The sequence below is a fragment of the Carlito syrichta genome, unplaced genomic scaffold (assembly GCF_000164805.1).
Source record: "Carlito syrichta isolate Samal-C Ts95f unplaced genomic scaffold, Tarsius_syrichta-2.0.1 Scaffold304241, whole genome shotgun sequence".
In the NCBI taxonomy this organism is placed as follows: domain Eukaryota; kingdom Metazoa; phylum Chordata; class Mammalia; order Primates; family Tarsiidae; genus Carlito; species Carlito syrichta.
In genome coordinates, this window is record NW_007248337.1 from 436,732 (window position 1) to 460,098 (window position 23,367).

Sequence of the window (23,367 nt, forward strand, 5' to 3'; positions counted from 1 at the left end):
AGATGAGGTCTCGCCAAGTAGCACGGGCAGGTCTCGAACTCGCGGGCTCAGGCAATCCACTCGCCTTGGCCTCCCAAGGCGCAGGATTACAGGCTGAGCCACCGATCCCGACTAATTTTTCTTTTTTAAGTTTTATTATTTTTATTTTTTGAGTTGGAGTCTCTCTGTTGCCCAGACTGGAGCGCAGTGGTCGCTCCCGGCCACCGCAGCCTCGACCTGCTGGGCTCCGGCGATCCTTCTGCCTCAGCCTTCCAAGTAGCTGGAACTACAGGCGTGCACGACTACGCCCGGCAGACTTTTTATTTTTCCTGTGGAGAGGAAGTCTTGCCAATTTGCCCGGGTTGGTTTCCAACCCTCGGTCTCAGGCAACCCACTCCCCTCGGTCTCCCAAAGTGCTGGGATTACACGCTGAGCCACCGAGCCTGGCCAAAAGTCTTGTCTTAATCAAAAATTACTTAAAGGTCAATTCAATTTATGAATTCAAAAAAGTTATCTATTGAAAAAAAAAAGGAAAAGGAACCGACAAGTAGAAAAGAGAAATGAAAAAGAAATATAAAAATAACTCTAAGTAACTGGCTTAAAGAAAAGTAAGTGCTTAACATATTTTTATCAGAAAATAGAAACTTTAACTCATGCCTTTCATTCACGTGACCTTTATAATCTTTAATAAGTAACTGCAGTTTTAAAATTTGTAAAATAAAATGCCTTCAGAATTTAGGTATTTTGTCAAAGTCCATTACGTTAGTCCATTGGTCAAATACTATTTCTACTAAATGCTTTAAAATATAAAACTTTGCTTCTGTAATACCTTTTATACTTACGTTGTCTGTCATCTTATATCTTCAAATTCAAGGTGCTAAAATATAAAGCCTACCCCAAGACATTGTGCTGAACTCTACTTCTGGTACATAAATAAATTTGCTTGCCTCCTTTACTAAAAATAAGAATCACTAAAAGTTAATTTTGTAATTGGTGTGTATAATTAAATCTATCAAATGTAAGAGAGATAATTTTACATGCAAAAATTAAGGGATTATAAATAATGGGTAAACCAAATAAACCCAGAAAGTTGGAAAAGTAAGTAAATTTTTATACTAAGGTAAAATAAAAGTAAAAATAAAGGTTTATACAAGTTGTTAAAGGTTATGTCAAATTAATTGTAAATATGGTCAAATTAGCTAAAATTTAAAGGATGTCATTTAGTTTTCTATAAATTAAGTGAACTAATTCTTGGGTAGACTCTAGGCCCCTATGTCAGAATAACAGGGTTTTTTAAAGCATTAATCTATTCTTTAAGAAAAATTATAGAATGTTATAAGTTTATTAAGAATCTGCATAGAAATCTTACCTTGTGGTCAAATTAATCAAAATTAGATAGGTTTGGTTATAAAGTTTTATTAAAATTGGCTTTGATGTTATTATTTTTTTGAGTTGGAGTAGTCTCACTCTGTCACCCGAGTGGCATGCTCATGGCCACCGCTGCCTCGATCTGCTGGGTTCAGGAGATCCTTTCACCTCATTCTTCCCAGTAGCTGGAACCACAGGCATGCACCACCACACATGGCTAATTTTTTTATTTATTGTAGAGTCAAGGTCTTGCCAAGTTGCCCAGGCTGGCCTAGAACTCTTGGACTCAGGCTCCTCTCGCCTCTGCCTCCCAAAGTGCTGGGATTACATGCGTGAACTACCAAGCCCAGCTGGGCTTTGATGTTACTAATACCCTCATGCTAGGATAAAATTTCTTTTCTTTTTTTTGTTTTACTTTGAGTTGGAGTCTCACTGTCACCCAGGCTGGAGTGCAGTGGCACACTCACAGCGACCCAGCATCCATCTGCTGGGTTCCGGCTATCCTTCCGCCTCATCCTTCCAAGTAGCTGGAACTACAGGCATGTGCTACCACGCCCAGCTCTTTTTTTTTTAAAATTTACTGTAGAGATGAGTTCTTGCCAAGTTGCCTGGGCTGGTCTGGAACCCTACGGCCTTTCAAAGTGTTGGGATTACAGGCTGAGCCACCGAGCCGGCCACTTTTCTCTTTTAAACATTTTTGTATAATTTCAAGGACTATTAAAAGGTTTTTGTTACTTTTAAAGTAAGCTACAAAAAAAAAGTGGGGAAAGAAGGGACAAATTCGTTTGGCCCCCTGCTATGTTTCTTTTTATTGCCTGAGAAAACGAATCCCTGCTATCAAAGAATAAAGTTCTTTGCTTTTCAGAATTTCTAAATTATCCTTTTGGCTAAATGAATGGCTATTTTGTGGTGACTTTAATCCTGTGTTATGATAACATGCTTTTAAAACTTTTACTATTTACTAAACTTTCCAACATGAAAATTTCAGGTTCTCAATTCAGTCTTTCTAACCTTTAAAAAAATTTTTTGTGTGTTTCAGGTTTCCTGAAATCCTAGTAGACAACACCATTGGTATGCTAAAATCACACAGGAAACACTGTCAAACATGAAAGTGTTTAACTTTTCCTAAGGTAAAATTCATGTGTCATTGTGTTCCAAAATTGTATAATGTTGATATGTCCAATTATGTGATATCAATTGTCTAACAGAATTAATATCAGATCAGGAAGTAAAAACTACAGCTATGAATAGGAATGAAGAAATACGTTCTTTCTAAGTTCACTTCCAATTACCTTCCTGTCCACTCCCGAGGAAGAGAGAAAGCTGACTCAATCAACATACCACTGCTTTGAGGAGAAAAAAAAGTCATTTGAAAAACCAAAAGTGGCTTCAGTTTCTAGGGATCGAATTTCTCCCTACACCTTTCTCCTCAACTGCCTCAATAACGGGCCAGTGGGTAGTACCTGTCAGTCATAAAAATTGTTTCATAAACGGCATCCATTACAAAACCTAGAAATGGTATCTAAGATCTTTATCAGACTTGGCTTACCCAGGCTGTCATCCACAATTATTGTTTTACTATTAGTCCCTTTCAAGAAGCAGTTTATAATCAGCTATAGGACTTGGGTAAGTCTCTTCAGTGCCAATTGCTAACAACTTTAAGATCTTCTTCCAGGACTCTTATGAAAAAACTATGTGATCAGGCTGGGCATGGTGGATCAAGCCTGTAATCCCAGCACTTTGGGAAGCCGAGGTGGGAGGATTGCCTGAGCTCAGGGCTTGGAGACCAGCCTGGACAACTTGGTAAGACCTTGTCTCTATAATATATCAAAAAATTAGCCAGGAGAGGTGTTTGTGCCTATAGTTCCAGCTACTTGGAAGGCTGAGGCAGAAGGATCGCCTGAGTCCAGCAGGTCGAGGCTGCGGGTGGCCAGGAGTGTGCCACTGCACTTCAGCCGGGTGACAGAGTGAGACTCCGACTCATAAAAAAACCAAAAAACAAAAAAGTTATGTGATCATGAGGATTGCTGATCCAATGTAAGACAGAACCAGAGTTAATTGCAGAAACTAAATTTACAGAAACCAAATAATTTTATAACCTTTTTGTCTATTAATTATTTTTACTATTATGTATTCAGAGTCAAAAGAAACACTTTTTTCTTGAAGCTATTTAAAACTTTTCACAAATGAGTGAAGTATGCTCCTTTAAGCAAAATTTAAAACATATCTCTTTCTCTCTAATTTCTCCAGAATTTGAAAACTTTGTGAGTATTGATTTATGGCAGTATGGTTGCTTGCATAAATTAATACAAATCTGCTTTCTCTTGTAACAGGATGTAATTGAAAATACTGGTTATTTTACTAAGGCTTTACTAGCGATATTTCAGATATTTCAGAACAAACTGCTTTAAGGAATTAAGATTAAGGGCTAATCTAATCTGAGATTACTTATGGAAAGAGTTCCAACAAAAACAATTTTTTGTTTTTTGAGTTGGAGTCTCACTCTGTCACCCAGGCTGGAATGCAGTGGCACGCTCCTGACCACTGCAGCTTCGACTTACTGGGCTCAGGTAATCCTTCCGCCTCAGCCTTCCAAGTAGCCAGAATTACAGGTATGTGCTACCATGCCCAGCTAATTTTTTGATTTATTGTAGAGACGAGGTCTCACCATGTTGCCCAGGCTGGTATCGAACCTGCAGGCTCAGGCAATCTTCCCACCTCAGCCTCCCAAAGTGCTGGGATTATAGGCTTAAGCCACCAGGCCTGGCCTAATAAAGACAATTTAAAAGAGTCTATATGGCAAATAATTATTCGTGGTGCACTTTATGCAATAAAATATATTAAGTCTAAAGCTTATTTTGCAAGTAAGCTGGTCCTACTATAATTTGTCTTTTATAGAAATGGAGGACTAAAGGAAGAAATTATATTTCAAAAGAAACTATAAAGCTGCCAAGCATTTATAGTAACAGTAGCACACGCCTGTAGTTCCAGCTACCTGGAAGACTAAGGCATAAGTATCGCCTGATCCCAGCGGGTTGAGGATGCGGTAGCCATGAGCAGTGTGCCACTGCACTCCAGCCTGGGCAACAGAATGAGACTCCAACTTAAAAAAAAAAGAAATTATAGTGCACCTGTTTTAAATTCTCTTGTTCATTGTTTTAAGTTTTATTATTTTCTACAATTTAAAATGCATCATGAAGTCTTTCCTGGAAACAAGTATCCAAACTAATGTTTTCAAATTTGATGTAAGGTTCACTTAAGTACCTGGTCCGAACTACAGTCCTTTAGACAGTCTGTAGATATATCAGAAACTCTAAAAGTTGATTTCAGACACTAATCTGTTTTTCTTCTGTCTCCAGAGAAGTATCTTTTATAAAAGACCTGTTTATTTGTGTTATCTTTAGAAAACCAGCCCACTTGCAATATTGGCTTTAAAAATGAGACACAGTTGTTGATGGGACTGGTACAAGTGGAATATTTTTCTCTGAGGTTTGTTTACTCAGCCTTTTCCTTGCTATAATCTCATTGCTACTTATAATGAAACCACAAGAATTGGAGTTTACCATTTAAATTATGCTCGCAACTGCAGGCCTTGAAGCCACTGTACCACCTACCCTGTCAATATGTATACCCAAATTCATTTCTCTACTTGCTGCACATGAGGAGTTTGCTTGGGTTATTCCTTTTATTGGGCCTATTGTAGTGATTATAATCCTGCTGATTTTGGGTCCTTGTCACCTTTACTGCCTGGCTAAGTTTGTTTCTTCCCGAATCAAGTGATTTCCCTATTTTAAAGCAAAAACTGCTTGCAAGAAATTTATCTAACTATGCCTAATTTGCACTGACTGGCCTGCCTCATCTCCCCCCGTAGAGATTTTCAGTCCCATAATCATGTGGAGTGCAAAGGGAGGAAGGTCCTTTCTCTATAACTTCTTCAAAGCTGACAAGGGCCATAGGCCTACCTAGCCAGGGATTGAAAATCCTGCCCTAACTGATTTTTTTTTTGACTTGGAGTCTCACTCTTGTCACGCAGGCTGAAGTGCAGTGGCACGCTCATGACCATTGCAGCCTCGACCTGCTGGGCTTAGGCGATCCTTTCACCTCAGCCTTCCAAGTACCTAACTGATTTTAAGCATCCAGGTTGGTTTGGATTTAGGTGGCATGGATTGTAGGCACCAGCTGGAATCCTTGCATGACCATTAAACAAGTTAATACTTGCAAAGCACTTAGAACAGTGCCTGACCCAGAATAAACATTCAGCTTCCCTCAGCCAGAAGCTCTCAAGAAGATCCCACCTCATATTCTTGGTCTTTTATTTGGTCTGAATAATTTGGTGTTGCATTTATACTTGTATAGTTAGGCACTGCAGTTTGTTGCAGTGCACCATGGGCTGTGGTACCCATACCATCACTCCCAAACTCCAGACCAGCCAGGGCACAATGAGCTCAGTATCTGAAGCACTGAAGAGCAAATTGAGGCAGGGTAGCTAGCACAGGTTACATAGATAGATACATTTCCAATAGGTAGGTTTTAGGAAGTGTTCAGACATTTTTAAAATTACATTTTACTGCAGGCCAAGCTGGCAGCCTTCCCCATTCCCTGGGCAAATCAAAAGAAAACTTCATCACATGCAAGACTAGGGCAGCTCAACCTTTCAATTCATGGTTTATCATAATAATCACTAAGAAGCTTTCAGGTTCCCTGTCAAAGGCAGAAGGCCAAAGACTACCCCTTAACTGACCAAAGCCATTGAAATTATAATAAGACCATCTTTTAGTTTAGGAACTTGTGAATTGGAAATGTCTGCCAGGTCTTCTGCAAGAAACAATATCGTCTGGATAAGACCCCTCCCCTTGTCTCCTCCCATCAGGAGACCAGAGACGTCAATCTCTCTGGTATCATGGTTACCTAGACTCTACTATTTGTATAACAATAACTAGGTAGCTATATCTAGTTAGGAATTGAGAGCAAAAGCACGGTTTTTCTTCTTTGAAAAACATGCCCATGGCAGGTCTTTCTGCCATAAATCTTCCTTTTGCTTTTTCCCTTTTTCTTGCTAATAAAACTTTGTTTGGAAACTTTGTTGGCTGCTCTAAAATTCATTTTAGAAATGAGTCAAAGAATCCACAGGTTTTGCACTGCACTCCACCTGGCATCATCAAATGAGGTGCAGTAATCCCTACATGTCATTACAGGGCATCCACAGGAAATTTTACAATTTAGATGCTGCTTTCACAGACACACTTTGACCTTCAACCCTGTGAGATTAGTAAAGTATACATTAGTATCATAATTTATAGATGTGGAATTGGAGACTCAAAACACTAAAGGACCTGTCCAAAGTCACAGCACTGGAAGTTGAGTGAGTAGGTCTGGGCCACACAACACCGTCACAATTATGTCTCTTACACATTAAAGCTTTTCTTCCCCTGGTTGCTCTGGCATTTGTTATTGGCCCGGCAATTTTAAATTTATTGAGAAACTATTTTCACTTGTGTATTGCCTGGCACCATTGTCACACTGGCCATTTCTTTAAATTTACATTTCACAGGCTTTCTTTTGAAACTCACAAGTATTCCTGCTGATATTCAAGAGACGACTCTTCAGCCAGGTCTTGCATTTTCCCTGAGAAATCCTGTTGAACTTGCTCCTTGTGAGTTTGGGGAAAGAATGCTGAGCTGTCCCCCTCCATTTTGGGGATGGAATCTTGAAAAGAGGAATAGCCTACAGAAATGTCTTCTTCTGAGACGATAGGGGGGTGATCACCAGACTCGGTTTCTTTAGAAACTGCTTGCTCCTCTTTTTGCTTTTGTTGTGCAATGCTTAACTCCTCTTGAAGTACTGAGAACCCTAAAGGGGAGAACAATTTAATTGAAGGTCATTTATATATCACGGATATTTATCAAGTAACTGCTATGTGTCACATCCTGACACAGGCCCATAAATTACAAAGATAAACAAGACAATGTGTCTGCCTTCAGGACCTTCAAGAACCCAACACAGCCGGGCTCGGTGGCTCAGCCCATAATCCCGTGCCTTGGGAGGCTGAGGTGAGTGGAATGCCTGAGCCCGCGGGTTCGAGACCCGCCTGGGCAACTTGGTGAGACCTCATCTCTACAATAAATGAAAAAAATTAGCTGGGCGTGGTAGCATGCACCTGTAGTTCCAGCGACTTGGAAGGCTGAGGCGGAAGGATCACCGGAGCCCAGCAGGTCGAGGCTGCGGTGGCCGGGAGTGGCCACTGCACTCCAGTCTGGGCGACAGAGTGAGACTCCAACTCCGAAAAAAAAAAAGAACCCAATACAGGGTTAAAGAATTTGGAAAGGAAATGCAGAGGGTGTTACATCTTTTATTTATTTATTTATTTTTTGAGTCAGAGTCTCACTCTGTCGCCCAGGCTAGAGTGCAGTGGGTGCTCACAGTTATTGCAGCCTTGACCTGCTGGGCTTTGGTAATCCTTCCGCCTCAGACTTCCAAGTAGCCGGAACTGCAAGTGCGAACCACCACGCCTGGCTAATTTTTTAAATTTATTTATTGTAAAGATGAGGTCTCACCAAATTGCCCAGGCTGGTCTCGAACCCCTGAACTCAGACAATTCTCTCATCTCCCAAAGTGTTGGAATTACAAATCCTTTTGGTCTCCCAAAGTGCTGGGATTACAGGCTTGAGCCAGCGTGCCCAGAGGGTGTTACAGTTTAAGGAGATACAATGGTAAGTAGGAAATGACTGTGATAGTCAATAGACTCTAAGGGGTAAAAGGAGTGAGAGCTAATGATAAGAATAATTAATAATAATAGCTACTACATGCGGAATATTTACTCTGTGTCAGGCACTGTTCTAAGTGCTTTGGAAGTATTAACTTGTTTACTCCTCACTGCAACACAATGAAGCTAGGATCCTTTTATGTAGAGTCTCTTAGGCCAGGCTAAGGAGTTTCATTAAATCCAAGACAACAAGGACTCATTGAAGGATTTTAGCAGAAGAGTGACTGACTTCATCAACTTATTCATCCATTCAACAGGTATTTATTGAGTATCAACTGTATAGTAGGTGTTGTTCAGATGCTGGCTACATAGCAGTGAACAAGATAGAAAAAACTTTTGTGCTCACTGAACTTACATTTCCTGATATGATAAATATCAGGAAAAGAGTAAGCTAGGATAAAGGCATAGAATAAACACGAGGAGAGACCGAATAAGAAAACAATTATTATTATTATTATTTTTAAATTGAGCTGGGGAGTCTCACTCTGTTGCCTAGGCTGGAGTGCAGAGCCATGCTTACGGCTACCACAGCCTCAACCTACTGGGCTCAGGTGATCCTTCTACCTCCGCCTTCCAAGCACTTGGAACTACAGGTGTGTGCCCCCATGTCTGGCTAATTTTTTGATTTATTGTAGAGATGAGGTCTTGCCAAGTTGCCCATGCTGGTCTCGAACCCCTGGACAATCCTCTTGCCTCAGCCTCCCAAAGTGCTGGGATTACATGCATGAGCTACCATGCCTGGCCTAAAAACAAAATTCTCTTTTTGAAGAGTGGGCCCCTTCCTTCCCCCAGTAGGTAAATATTCTAGGAATCCATTGGCATCAGTGTACCAGCTAGCACTGTGAGAAGTGTAATGCTTCAAGTTAGGCCTTGGAAGTAGTACTGCATTGGTCATGATATAGACTTAGTTGTGAGCATAGAAATGGGGGGGGAACTGACATAGAGTAGCATATGCAAGTGTAAGACATGCCATCATGGAACTGAGGAAAGGACACTGGAAAAGGAGAGTAGGTCTAGCACCAAAGACACACACACACACACACACACACACACACACACACACACACACACACACACAGAGTTTAACCTTCACTATGATCCAGGGTAATGGTTTGTTCAATTTCTGCATAGCTGTGACTAATGCGCTCCTGGAGAGGTTCTGTGCTGGTCTCCATGAGATGAACAATATCCATTCGGTTGATCTTGGTGAGACACCCAATGAGGTTGGTATCTGAGATGTTAGAGAAAAAGTATTGATTACATCTGAGAGGTATTCTTTGAAAAATCTCTTTCAAGCTGGGCTCGGTGGCTCAGCCTGTAATCCCGCGCCTTTGGGAGGCTGAGGTGAGTGGATTGCCTGAGCCCGCGGGTTCGTGACCCACCTGGGCAACTTGGCGAGACCTCATCTCTACAGTAAATAAAAAAATTAGCCAGGTGTGGTGGTGTGTGCCTGTAGTTCCAGCTACTTGGAAGGCTGAGGTGGAAGGATCTCCTGAGACCAGGATCTCCTGCTCTCTGTGGCTGTGGTGGCCATGAGCATGCCACTGCCCTCCAGCCTAGGCGACAGAGTGAGACTCCAACTCAAAAAAAAAAGAAAAGAAAAATCTCTTTCATTTAGTTTCTTTACGATATTTCTTTTTTTTTTTGAGATGCAGTCTCACTCTGTCACCCAGGCTGGAGTGCAGTGGCATGCTCATGGCCACCACAGCCATGACCTGTTAGGCTCAGGCGATCCTTCCGCCTCAGCCTTCCAAGTAGCTGGAACTACAGGAGCGTGCTACCACACCCAGATTTTTTAAAAAATTTATTGTGAGAGGAGGTCTCACCAAGTTGCCCAGGCTGGTATTGAACCCCTGAACTCAGGCAATCCTCTCGCCAGGGCCTCCCAAAGTGTTGGGCTTACAGGCATGAGCCACTGCAGCTGGCCAGACTTTTGACATTTGTACAGAAAACAACCAAAGCCTAATTAACAGTCTTTGTAAAAATAAAAAAAACCGACAAAAGAAAATATGCGCAGAAAAGATGACAGCATGGGCACAGTCCTAAAAGTAGAGTTGCCAGATAACATACAGGACACTGAGTCATATTTAAATTTCAGATAAACAAACAAATACATTTTTAGTATAAATATTTTCAAAATATTGTATGGGACATATTTATACTAAAAATGTATTTGTCGACTACCTAAAACTTCAATTTAACTGGGTGTCCTTTTATTTTTATTTGCTGAATCTGACAATGCTACTTAGAAGAATGCAGAGAGAAGGAATGGTGTATGTACACTGAATGTATCTAAGAGAGGCTCCCTAGGTAGATCTTCAGGGAGACAATGCAGGGACAAATTTACGCCAGCTGAGGGCTGAGGAGAAGCCATGGGCTATATCATTCTCCATGTTTTTCAATGTGGAAAGACTAACAATTATAAATTTTAAAAATAAGATATGTAGTTGACTTTTTCTCTCCACTTATGTTATTTAGGAGTAAAGGAAGCAGGAACTTCAGGAAATGCACTACCAATAAAATGATGCTACATGAAGCAATTATGCCCACTTATCAATATTTGGAAAATATCAGAACTTCAATAACATTTCTGTTAAAGCCCGGGCTAATAATCACTTCCCACATTTAATGCTGTTCAGAGAAACACAGTGCAAGATTTTTGATGCAACATATATATTTTAGAAATAGCAATAGTTTGTTCTCATTTGCTTGTAGTAGTTCAGTCAATCCTTACTTAACATTGTCAATAGGTGCTTGGAAACTGTGACTTTAAACAAAACGATGCATAACAAATCCAATTTTACCATAGGTTAGGTGACATAAACAGAAGTTATGTTCCTATGGCATTCTGGTCACAAAAACACTGCCAAGCTTCTAAGTAAAGATCCCCAAATTATCTTCTAATATAAAACAATGAAATAAAAGTGAGTTATACATACATTTAAGAAAGATTAATAAAAACAAGTAAGATAATTATTTACCCAATTTTTGAAGAAAATTAGTGACAGTGGTCATAGAACTGGTGGAGCAAATCAAGGAATAAGTGTTTGCAAAGTGAAAACTGTAGAGAGAGCATCCTCTCACCACATTCAAAACTGAACAGTAACCAATATGGCAGACTCACTGAGTGCTTTTCTACTGCATTGTTTATGATTGGCATTAGTATGATTATTGTAGACTTAAAACTTTATTTTATAATAATTAGTGTTTATTCATTCATTTTCCAACCTGCTTATGCACTTCAGGGTCTCAGTGGCAGGACCCTCTCCTAGCAGCTCAGGATGCAAGGCAGCAACCACCCTGACAGGATGCCATCCCATGGCAGGGCACACTCACACATACCCACACCCACTCAGACTGGGACAATGCAGACATGCCAACTAACCTCACGTGCACATCTTTGGGGTGTGGGAGCATACCAGAGAACTCAGAGAAAACCCACACAGATGTGGGATGGACATGCAAACTACACACAGACAGTGGAATTGTTTTCTTTTTTTCTCATCAGTGTTATAAGGAAGCGATGTTGAATGCAATGATGTTATTTGAGGACCTGTTGTACAGTAGTTTAATAACATTTGTTATTTTATTGAATTTGCAAGATGGGTTATTGAGCAAGCCATTTTCACCTTTAGCCTAATATACATTTAGTTCCCCACCTACCCGTAGCATGTTTTCCATCTCTCTCTAGCCAGTACTTCAGCAGTGCATGACTCTGGTCTTGAAGGGAGTTGGGATTCTCAATTCGAATTTGATGGATTTGCTCCTCTGTGAAATCCAGTTCTCTTGCTAATTCTAGGAAATAAAAATACTACTTTGTAAACACACTAACTTCAAGGTTGGAGTCTCTATACCTTGCTTTGTGATTTTGTAAATGATATGGTCTTTGTATTGAGGTGAGTATTTAGCTTCTTTTGTTTTATTTCCATATATTAGAAATGACTCATATATGCTTTTGTTCTTCTAGTACTAATTGAGAATTATTCCCTTAAAACCGGATATATAATTGATCGCTGCATAGTGAAAATAGTTTTGGGCTCGGTGGCTCAGCCTGTAATCCCGTGCCTTTGGAAGGCTGAGGTGAGTGGATTGCCTGAGCCCGCGGGTTCGAGACCCGCCTGGGCAACTTGGCAAGACCTCATCTCTACAATAAATCAAAAATTAACCGGGCATGGTAGCGCGCGCCTGTAGTTCCAGCTACTTGGAAGGCTGAGGCGGAAGGCTGAGGCGGAAGGATTGGCGGAGCCCAGCAGGTCAAGGCTGCGGCCCAGCAGGTCAAGGCTGCGGTGGCCGGGAGCGGCCACTGCACTCCAGTCTGGGCGACACAGTGAGACTCCAACTCAAAAAAAAAAAAAAAAAAAAAGAAAAGAAAATAGTTTTGTTGCTGGAAAACAGAGAAACCATGACATCGAGGCTATCTTAGGAAGCAGTGTTTTATTAGTGCTGGCGTGACTCAGTGGGCTAATGCTCCGAGGCTGAGCAACCCAGAGAAAGAGGAGCGGGGTTTTATGTGTTAGTTTAGGTAAGGAAGGGGGGTCAGGTTGTATAGCTATACATTTTTCTTTGGAATTTGCAAGGTGGTATCTAGCAAAACCAGATTCCCAAAGAACAAGTTGTCTCCTGGGTATACATGACAAGCAGGGTTTATAAATCGATAACTTTGCAAAGAGAGGATGTGGGGATAAGGAGGTGAATTGATTACTATATTGCATTTCCAGGAAAACCACTTGTGGCTATTTAGTTTTCTCACATTCCATGTCTAGCAGGTTTGGAAGCTTGCAGGTTGATTTTTAAAAAGGAATAATTTAAACTGTTTTTAGCCCCTCTCTGCCCCAGTTTGAGGAAGTGGTGAAAAAATATGCATAATTCAGGCCCATTTGATTCCAAAATGCAAATGAGATCATTAATATTTTCTTATACATTTAACCAAGATAATGGAAAATAAATGACCAAAAACAGGTAAAAGCATTTCTCTCTTTTAATCATCAAAGGTGATGTTTTAAGTACTATAAATCCTGTTTCTGGGTACATTGATAAATACTGGTTGTGACTATATTATGGTGGTTGGATAAATTCCTTTCTTTGATTTGATGTCATGTGAGTAAAATATCTAGGAAGTATTAATTGACCTAGGGAAGAAGCCACAAAGTTTTTCTTTAAATTCTACCATTAACATTCCATATGAATGCTTATAACATCATGGAGTGCATGTGTGTGTGTAGGGGATTGTATAAATGGGGTGACCTTTTTGGAGGACAATTTGACAATACGTTTCAAAATTTAAAATATATATGTCTTTTTTTCCCCAGTACTTCTACTTCTCAGCAATATGCTTGACACACTCACAAATATATACCAATGCAGATGTATATTTACTGTCTGTAACAGAAAAAAACTAATCAATAAAAGCTATTGATAAAATCATGGAGCCTCCATATAGTGGAATTAAACAGCCACTTAAAATAATGTGATATGTATGTCTACTGATAGACTATTTATGAGGAATATTATTAAGTAAAATTTTGCTTACTTTTCAATAACAGGCATAAAGATGGACATTGTATATTTTTTCAAAATTCATGAGAAAGTGTAAGCAGTTACCTTCGAGGCATGGATCTAAACCAGAAGTAGGTATGAGAGACATATTTATATTTACTTTTCATTTTATATAATTATATATCATTGTAGGGTTTAAATTTTCAACAGATATACACATATTACTTTTGTTATGTATAGATACATATGTATTTAAGGAACAAAATAAAAAATTTTGCATGTTACATATCCATAAGTCAACCATAGATAGTCTGGCATTATTCCCTTGCCTCAATCCCTTAATTAAATAAGTCTGATCAGTATGTAAAAATTATTTTAAAATTATTAAAAGTGAGAAAATAGCTACTCCTCCTGATTCTAGTCATTTATTCTAAATTATCAGTCATGTTTAAGAGTATTATGGGATCCTATTCATCACCAAATAAAAAATTGAAAGGCAAATTTTACTTTCTAATGTTTGTCTCAATGTAGTAGTTACAAATGATATACAAGAAAACCAGACTTAAAAAGAAAGCCAGAGTGACAATCCTGCTTTAAAATGTTAAATCATGGGTAGATGAAAGTGTATAGTTTTTAAAACCTACAAATCATAATTTGTAAATAAAGCACATAGATTTTAGAATTCACCTTTCCTTACTAAATGATTTAACATATAATTTCTACACTTCAATTTCTCAAAAAATTAATGAAACATCTCATTCATGTGTGTTTTAACACTCATAGTAAATTTTAGTGCTGTTTACTGTGAAGATATTTGACATAGGACATCTAAAAGGAGTCCTGATTAAATCTCAAATTAGATTTTATGAAAATTACATTTAACAATGCTTTTGAAACAAATAATCTCCCTCAAATTCAGATATCCACAAACGCCAAAGAAGGGTGGTAAAAGTTGATATAGTTCCAAAATTTTCATATCAAAAGTTATATTATTCTAAATTTCAAAGATGATAAAAGGCCTGCCCTGGGCTACACTGTTAGCTAATGAAGAGCCTGGATTTTCTAGCTCACAGTTTATTATTATTTTTTCATTATTCCACATATTTGTACTCAAGCAAAGGGGTCAAAAATAACTTTTCCTTGGTAATGACACTTGGCTGATGCATCTATATCAGATTTTGTTGAAAAAAGTGGGTCACATTCATTTTACCTGTCCAGCTGAAGCCAAGGTGATCAGCAATATAGGCCAACCTTTCCTCAATCCGTTCTTGCTCATCCTGTGGATCTACAGAAGGTCAAAAACAGAATGGCCAGAGGTTGTCTATGACAGGAGAGGAACTACAGTACTGATTCATCCAAAGAAAGAAAGACACTTCTCCAAATACTTGATAGCACAAATTAGTGATTGCATTTTAGATAATACTAAATTGTGACTTGTCTGATTTCTGCGGTGGAATGGGAAATAAATCTAATATGAATCATGAAAACCATTTGCTTCCATATCTCTTTAATCAAGACTGGGCACTGGACATAATTATATAAGTTGATGATTTCTAGTAATCTTAGGACTTTCCTTTTAAACTATCTGAGAGAATACTGCCCATCAGAAGACCATCATCTTGTTCATGAAACACCAGAGAAATCATAAATGGTATGCAGAAGTGGAGCAATTGGCTAGGACCTCCTATTATTGCCTGTGGAAGTATATTTCAATTCCAGGTCATGTCTGAAAGAAATCACAACAGAGGTTTATAAGAGCTCTTGACCATGAGTTGATCAGACCATCCTGGGCTTATTCACTGTGGCCAGAGACTACATTTGCCCCGGTCCTGGTGACCTTGAAGAAGAGAGGATAAAAGCATACACATTTGTATGTGTACGTTGTATTAGTCTGCATATGTCTTTTGGGCAAAGTTTCTGCCTGTGTGCTACTAAAAGAGCTCAAAGATTACTCATTCCTACAAACTATAATCTTCCCATTCACTTATTAATTCCCATTGATTGATGGGCAGCATTTTAGACTATGGTATCATGAAATTTTGTATAACCCAAATTTAAAAGTAATAGTCTTCATTGTAGAGATATTGGAAGACCACTGGCTACTTTTCAAAGCCATCTATGGTTTCCTCTTTTGTAATTCAAAGAGCCATCATCCCCTTATAGTCAACTTAAATCGTGCAAAGTTTGAGTTTTTGTTGTCTGCTGCATCATATTGGAGTACACTCTCCAATTATCTATCACATAAATGAAAAGTATATTTTTACCTTGGGTTTGTTTGCTTAAAGTGTTTACCAATGGTATCTGAATTCCAACCTTTCTGAATCAAAAACAGATCCACAACAATTTGAATTTCATGATAGCGAAATCTTCTTAAGCAAATGACTTCCTAATGATTACAAAATTTTAAGCACAAATTATTTTAAAGTATGCAAAGGTAAGAAAAGCGATGAGTCCTATTATGAAACAAAATCCAATATATTCATGTACAAAAGCAAAGTGCTTAATTTGAGGCTAAGCTTGGGACTTCAGAACAACAAAACTCAAAGCTCGCATGGCCTCACGTGCAGCAGCTAAAGAAAGGCAAGATCACTGTTGCCTGGTTATTATGTTTGTTTTCCATAAGCATTCTCATTACTCAATCTTGAGATTGTTTTCATAGACAAGAGTATACGAAGAAAGCACAAAACACAAAGGGCTTACACAAACACAGTAGCCACTACAGAAAGCTTAAAGAAAATGAGACACAAATCACCAAATAAAATAAACATACAAAAAAACTATATCAAATTTATGACATGCGTAGCACAGGGAATCCCAGTGGCTAGCAAATACCTTCAGTATGGTCATGGCCATTTTCATCAGGGATGCGTTCAATCAGAGTCTCAATAGACTCATCCCAAATGGGCCTTGTGTCAAAGATGTCCTCAGGAACTGAGTGCTCGGTCTCAACAGGAGGCAGATTTTCAATTACTGAAACTTCCAGGGCACTACTACTTTCATCATCTGAAACTAATTCCTGCTCCCTTTCTGACTGTGTAAGTCTATCCACTAACTTGGAAGCCTCATCACTAATCTCCTCAAAGAATTCTATAGAGTTTCGGTAGAGATCAAAGAAATGCTCCTTACTCTCTTTTGTGGGGCTCATGCCCCCCCTGCAGGAAGATGTGGTGCTTCTGTTCTTAACTGGCAACCGGGATGCAAACATCTTTGGTCTTGTGACCCCTTCATCTGATTCTAACTCAAGCTCCTCTTCCCCCTCTCCGCTCTCTGTTTCTGTCTCAGTGTAACTTCTGGTTTTTACTGGGCATTTGGTCTTTGAGTCCAAAGAACTAGCATCAAATTCAGATTTGCTTCTATTATCTGGTACTTTGCTTGTCACATCCTGTCCCTGAGGAGCCACTGTCTTCTGGAGAGATGAGTCTAGATGTGAAAGCTGCTGCTCAACTCTTTGGCCAGTTGCTTTGACAGGGATTTTGGACTTTGGTTTTGCTTCATCCTCCTTACTTTCCCCATCCAGATTGGATAGAAACTCTTCAGAAAGTGAACTCTCATACTCTGCTGATGGAGGTGCTGGGGTTGAAGTGGGTATAGTCCTTACAGAAATTTTGGATTTGTTTTCGGTAGAAGGCACATTCTCCATAGGTGCAGTAGGGATTTCAATCACGGATTTCTGTTCCTCTGGGGAAGAATCAGGAGAATCATCGTCCCGATCTGAGTATACAGACCTGGTGACTGTGGAAAAATCTAACTGAACTTGTACAACCGGTTCAGGCGATTCAGGGCAAGACACCTGCTTCACACCAGACAGAGGAGGTGTATCACCCACTTGTGTAGTGGGGAGGTCCTCAGTCTCTACACTAACAGCCTCTTTTGTTGATGCTTCAGCAGGGGTTGAAATCCCCACTTGGGAGTTCAGCTGAGCATCTGGAGCAGGAATTTCCTCTACTTCCTCACTGAGGTCATCTGGAAGTAAGTCTGCTTCATCAGCCACTGTTTCTTTTGATTCTGAAAGTACCAGTGACTTTGCTGATGCCTCTGGCTCTAGGTGCTCAGCCTCAGCAGCACCTTCTTTCATGTCTTCAGATGACGTCTCTTCCCTGGCCTCTTGACCAATTTGGAAAAAGTGAAAACTTTCATCTGCATAGGACCTTTTGGTCATATCAATGGCACCACTTCGGGTCATCTCAAACAATTTTCCTTCCTGAAAGAGAAAGGGATTTTGCTCACTCGTCGGGGTCCCCTCTTCAGTTGGGGTCCTAGCAGGAGTGGTATCAGGGGTGGTACCCTGTGATTGTCTGTCTACCATCAACCCAAATATCTTCTGCTCTTCCTCTTTCACTCGAGCCTCAAAGGCTTCATCATCTTCACGAATTTCACTCCAGGAATCAGAATCTACATCAGTTTTTGTGATGATGACTTTGCTTACTTGTTCTCCAATGATTGCTGGTGGATTTGGCATAGTAGGCTCTAAAGATGAAGAGGATTGCATTTCCCACAAGGTACTTTCTTGTTTGGATTCTATTTCCATGTTCTGGCCTTCAAAATTAGATTCTTTGCTTGAAACAGTTCCACTAGAGGGGTCTGCTACTGCCACATCTTCAACAGAAGATGTGATGGTAACAGAATACACTTCAGAGGAGTGATAACTTGTGCTGTGACTTGTATCTGCTTGGGTTTTACTTTCTTCACTAGAGAAAAATGATTGGGAAGGAACATTTTCATAAGGACTAATTATTTGAGGATCATAGATTTCATCAGTCTCTGCTAAGTCAGACACTGGAACATCCATGGAAAATCTATCTGTCTGAGTAGTTATGGATGAGTCTTGAGTGGAACAGTCCTTTGGTAAATTCTCAAATGTTTCATCAGTTTTTGTGACTTCCATTTTCGTAGCAGCAGATGTGGAGGATATGTCTTCATCTAATTCTTTTCCTTCAGATACTAGACAATGAGGCAGAGAAGACAAAGATGAAGAGCTTTCACTGGGGTAATCTACCTGTGGAGACTCTACTCTAGAAACACCAAGCTCCTCTCCTATGTCACTTTCATGAGAGCCCTGGAGACCGAATGACTGTTTATGGATATCAAGCTGTTCATCGACATCATCACCAGTTGAACTCTGGCGACACGAAGAGATGGGAGTGGGTGAGATTCTAGGACTTGTGGGCTCACATCCATGGCCTCCACAGATTTTTGGCTGATCAGTATCTCTGTTTAGCTCATCATAAGGTCTATCTGTACCATTGGTAGAAATAGTATGGCTGTCTTCAGCTACATGGGATTCACTATCTTTTTCTTCTTCTGATTTACCTGGCTCTTCCTGAGTATCTTCACTCATTTTGAAAGTATATTGTTTGGAAACTATAGGCTGAAACTGTATTTCTTCTGGACTGGAATTGGAGTCCATGCTGGATGGAAGAGGAGAAGGAGGTTGCACTCGAATGACAGGTTCTGGTAAAAGGCCCGAATCAGCACCTTTTTTCAGTTGCGTCAATTCTGGTTCACTTTCTGAAGAGGAAGAAGCCATTCTGCTTTCTGAAGTCACTAACACAGGGACGTTGCTTTCACCTCCCACACTCTCCATATGTTTCAGTCCATCCATGTCTGCTGAACAGTCAGCATCTGGGTCAGAGGACGAAGAAGATTCTTCTTGCTTGGGTTCTTTTTTGTAGTCCCTTTTCTGCTTTGCTTCTTGTTCAAGTTCATCAAACATTTTTATTTTGGTTACCATTTTAAACATTTCCTCTTCAGGCGTGAACCTCTTTTTCTCCCCATTTTCTGAATCATCCTCCTCTGCACATTCATGAATCACAGCTGGTTTTGGCATGCTTGCATCTGTGGCTTTGGGTGTAACCTCGTAGCTAATTTCTTCAGAGCTGGGGGTGTCAGGAGAAAGGGGGCTCTTCCCTGAGCTTTCCATGAGTGATGTCTGCTCAAGACTGTCATCCTCAGCACTGCCATCAGGGTCTCTGAGTAGTCGGGACCGCATAGAGGCCACTTCTGTCACGAGTTCTGGTTTGGCAAGAGCTGCAGGTATAGGAAAGTGACTTGGAAGAATTCCAGCCTTTGTCTTTGGTTCAACAGGGCTGCTTTCAAGAGAGTCACGGCAAGGGGATTCTTTCAGAGGACTTGGTTCCAGAGAATCAGGGGTTTTGTGTGAAGAGTTATCTTCTAGCACAGGGCTGGCTTCCAGAGAGTCTTTGTGGCTTACTGCTAATGATTCATCAGCCACAGGGCTGAGGACTTCACTATCTCGGCTAGGGAGTGGAAGCTCTAACCCTTGGGGACTTCTAATGACTCCCTGAGGCTTTGATTCAGTTCCTGCATCTGCCTTTACAGAAGAATCAGGCAGTGATGAGGTCTTTGTCTCATTTGAGCTTGTTGTGGGTTCCCGAGTCTCATTATCAGTTTGTGTCTTCTGGACAGAACCACCAAATGTACACTGACCTTCATCACGGGATGCTTCCTCAGTCAGTGCCTTGGATGTTTCTTTTGCTAATGATATACTACAGCTGCCAGTGCGATCACCTTCTTGTTTGGGGCATGTGTCTTTGGAAGGGTCTAGAGAGGCCTCTCTCTGAAAACACTCAATAGAGGGCTCTGAGCCTTCAGTGACAATAGCACTTTGCGCCTCAGAACCATCAGTAATGTCTTTGGTTGTGGGATGTTCTTTTTCTGAATGAGTTTCTGTTGGTGATTCTAACTTGGTGGTTTCTTTTGCTTCCCCAATTTGCTCCTCACTTTTCTTTGGTGAGAAAGAAAGGCTTTCTGGGCTTGTCTCAGGGGTCTCTGCTAGGCCCTCATGCTTATAGCTTTCTTCTGAACTAATCTGAGGGGTCCCCTCCATCAGGCTGCCACATGGAGAGCCTGCTACCCCTTCCTGCTTTAGGCTCTCAGAACTGTCAGCTAAAGCACCACTCTGCAAAGTCAGAGCTGGAAGGAACTCGTCTTTCATGTAATCTAGTGGAAATGTTGTGTTGAAAGGACTAGTGAGTACTTGGTCTAAGTGAAGCTGTGCCTTTTCTGTCTCTTCACTCAGGCGGAATTGTTGGTACTTGTCATTGTCTTCCAACTCTTGCTTAATGACATCGGAAAAGTCAGTGGAGGTTTTCCTGTCTGGGCTGATCTGGAGATCCATGTCTCCCTGTTCATCTGCCATCTTTTCTTTGGGGATCTCGCTCTCTCCATGGCTTCCTTCCTCAGGTGCTGTCTGAATAGGTTTGGGTATTTTAGGGCTGAGAATTTTTTCCTTTTCTCCAGCGACATCTTCCTTCTTAAGCCCTACGGAGGAAGCACGGACTCCTCTTTTGGATTCTGAAACTCCTGTTACTAGGATTCTCTGGCCTCTTTTGATTGTCTGATTCTCTGTTTTCTGCATTTCTCTCTGAGCTGGTATCGGCCCTTTTTCTTTTTCTACCCGACCTTTACCTTTTTCTTGTGGCTGCTTTTGTTTCACTGATTTGTGCTCAAAGAGTCCAGTTTTATGTTTGGATGGGTCCTGACCTGACTGGAAAGCTTTCATCAACTCTCGAACAGACATTGTTTCCTCAATTCTTTCCGTTTTGGAGGTGGGGGATACAGGTGGTTGCTTTTCTGTTTTGCCAGAAGGTGACACAGGTAGGTACTTCTCGGTTTTCCCGGTGATTGATGGTGGGTGCTTTTCCATTCGTCCAGAGGGTGAAACAGGCAAGCGCTTTTCTGTTCTTCCAGGTGATACTGGTGGATGTTTCTCTGTTCTCCCAGAGGGCGATACAGGTGGACGTTTGTCTATTTTGCTTGAAGGTGATACAGGTGGGTGTTTTTCTGCTTTTGCAGATGACACAGGGGAGTGTCTTTCAGCTTTTGTCGAGGGTGATACAGGTGAGTGTTTCTCTGTTTTACTTGATGATGACACAGGTGAATGTCTTTCAGCTTTTGCAGAGGGTGATACAGGTGAGTGTTTTTCAGTTTTACTTGATGGTGATACTGGAGGGTGCCTTTCAGTTTTTGCAGAGGAGGAAAGAGAAGAATGTCTTTCTGTTTTAGAGGAGGGAGATGCTGGCGCATGCCTCTCTGACTTCAGAGAGGGTGATGCAGTTGGATGCGTCCTGTGCGTGGTCTTTTTTGGCACATCCTCTTTGCCTTTGACTCTGACGGGCAACTTGCTTCGACCTTTCTGTTCATCTTCCACTCGCTTCTGAAGGGCCTTTACTTTATCCTTTATGGAACCTATAGGAGTCTCTTCTATCAAAGGAGATGTGGCCTTTGCAGTGGGCAGAGGTTCGGGGGCTAAACCTGCATCTTCATCTAATGACTCTTCTGAACTACCCTTTTTAAGTTCAGTTTTTTCTGCACTAGTTTGTAAACTTTCCTCTTTTTGTTTCTGCTTTTCTTTTAATTTCCTTCTTACTGGCTTCTTTATTCCCAAGCTTGGTTTCTGCTGTTTCTGTGTACTCTGTGTCTCATCTCGGGGTGGGTCTTTCCCTTCATTTCCAGCGCTCCTGCCAACAGCCCGAGTCTTAGATTTCTCCCCTGCCGTATCTTGAACTGTCTGTGGCTGCTCTTTGTGAAGAGGCACATAGGAATTTAGATCATCAGTAAGGTAGTTCACGAGCCCAGCTGAATCTCTCTCTACTTTTACTTTGGTCTCTTTATCTATCCTAACTTCTACGCATGGATATTCAGTGACTTCTAAAGGTGCTTTTTGCTTAGCCTCTTCTATTTCCTCATCACTGACAATTACCCATTCTTCTTCCACTAATTCTCTCTCCGACCGGAAGCTCTGCACACTGCCTTCATCTCTTGTGCAGGTTCCACTTCTCAGAATTTCATTCACTTTTTCTAAGTCCTCTTTAACTCTTTCAACAATCTCAAAAGGTTCTCCTGGCTCTTCCTCGGCAGCCTTCACCAGCTCCTTCACTTTAAGAGAACCTGCCTTATCAGACACATCTGTGGTCAAGATGGCGGTCATTTTGATCAAATCTTGTTTCATCTCAGAAACTTCAGAGAGCAAGTCCGGACTTGCTAGGACAGGAACTTCATTAACCAGGTGACTTTTCAGGACAGATGTTTCTGTAGATTCTGTCTCATCATCTTTGATGTGAATGAAAAACATTGAAAGTGAAATGGAAATCAAAAAAGATATTGGCAAATGTAATCAGGACTGAAACGACATAGCGTCTTTTCCTGTCGTGGTGGGAAGGGCAACAAAACGGGCTGGGAATGGCGGATCCACAAGGCCTCAGGGGACAAGAGCAAAGCAAGGCTAACAGAAAAAAAAAAAAAAAAACTGAAAAGGAAAAATGAGCAGGAAATAACTTGCTTAATTTTCTAACTTGTAGCACATCCACACATCCAACAAAGCTCTAACAAATAATCAAGACACACACACAAAATCATTACAAATATAAATCAAAACAAAAAAAGAACACAGTGATATTACACAGAAATATCTCAAGATTGTTCAGAAGTTACATATCAATGTTGAAAAAAAAAAACCAACCATGGGAAAAAAAAAGAAAAAGAAAAAGCATTAGAAATTGCAGAAAGTTGATTTCCTCTAGGAGAAAGCCAGTAGTAGCAAACTCAGAATAACATCTATTGATGCATATACATTTTTTAATCATATAAAAATCTGGAATTCAGTATGTTGAGTTCTGTCCACATACAACGACTAGATAAAATAGATCTGAATCAGCTGCAAACCGGCATTTCATCTAAGGGAAATTCACACCTAACAATGAAACAAACAGTCTGGTGCTAGAGGCATGGTCCTTTCCTTG

The 23,367-nt window shown here is 40.5% G+C and overlaps 1 protein-coding gene across 4 annotated transcripts in view; it reads right to left on the reverse strand.

Moving 5' to 3' along the window:
• Positions 1-23,367, reverse strand: part of ANK2 (ankyrin 2) — a 93,530-nt gene that overhangs the window by 18,754 nt on the left and 51,409 nt on the right. For all 4 annotated transcript variants that reach the window (XM_008059544.1, XM_008059546.1, XM_008059543.1 and 1 more), the window contains 5 exons: positions 16,439-22,678; positions 14,817-14,891; positions 11,774-11,905; positions 9,198-9,341; positions 6,918-7,197 (listed from right to left, as the gene is read on the reverse strand). In XM_008059544.1, the coding sequence (XP_008057735.1) occupies positions 6,918-7,197; positions 9,198-9,341; positions 11,774-11,905; positions 14,817-14,891; positions 16,439-22,678 (6,871 nt within the window). The remainder of the gene's footprint in view (positions 1-6,917; positions 7,198-9,197; positions 9,342-11,773; positions 11,906-14,816; positions 14,892-16,438; positions 22,679-23,367) is intronic.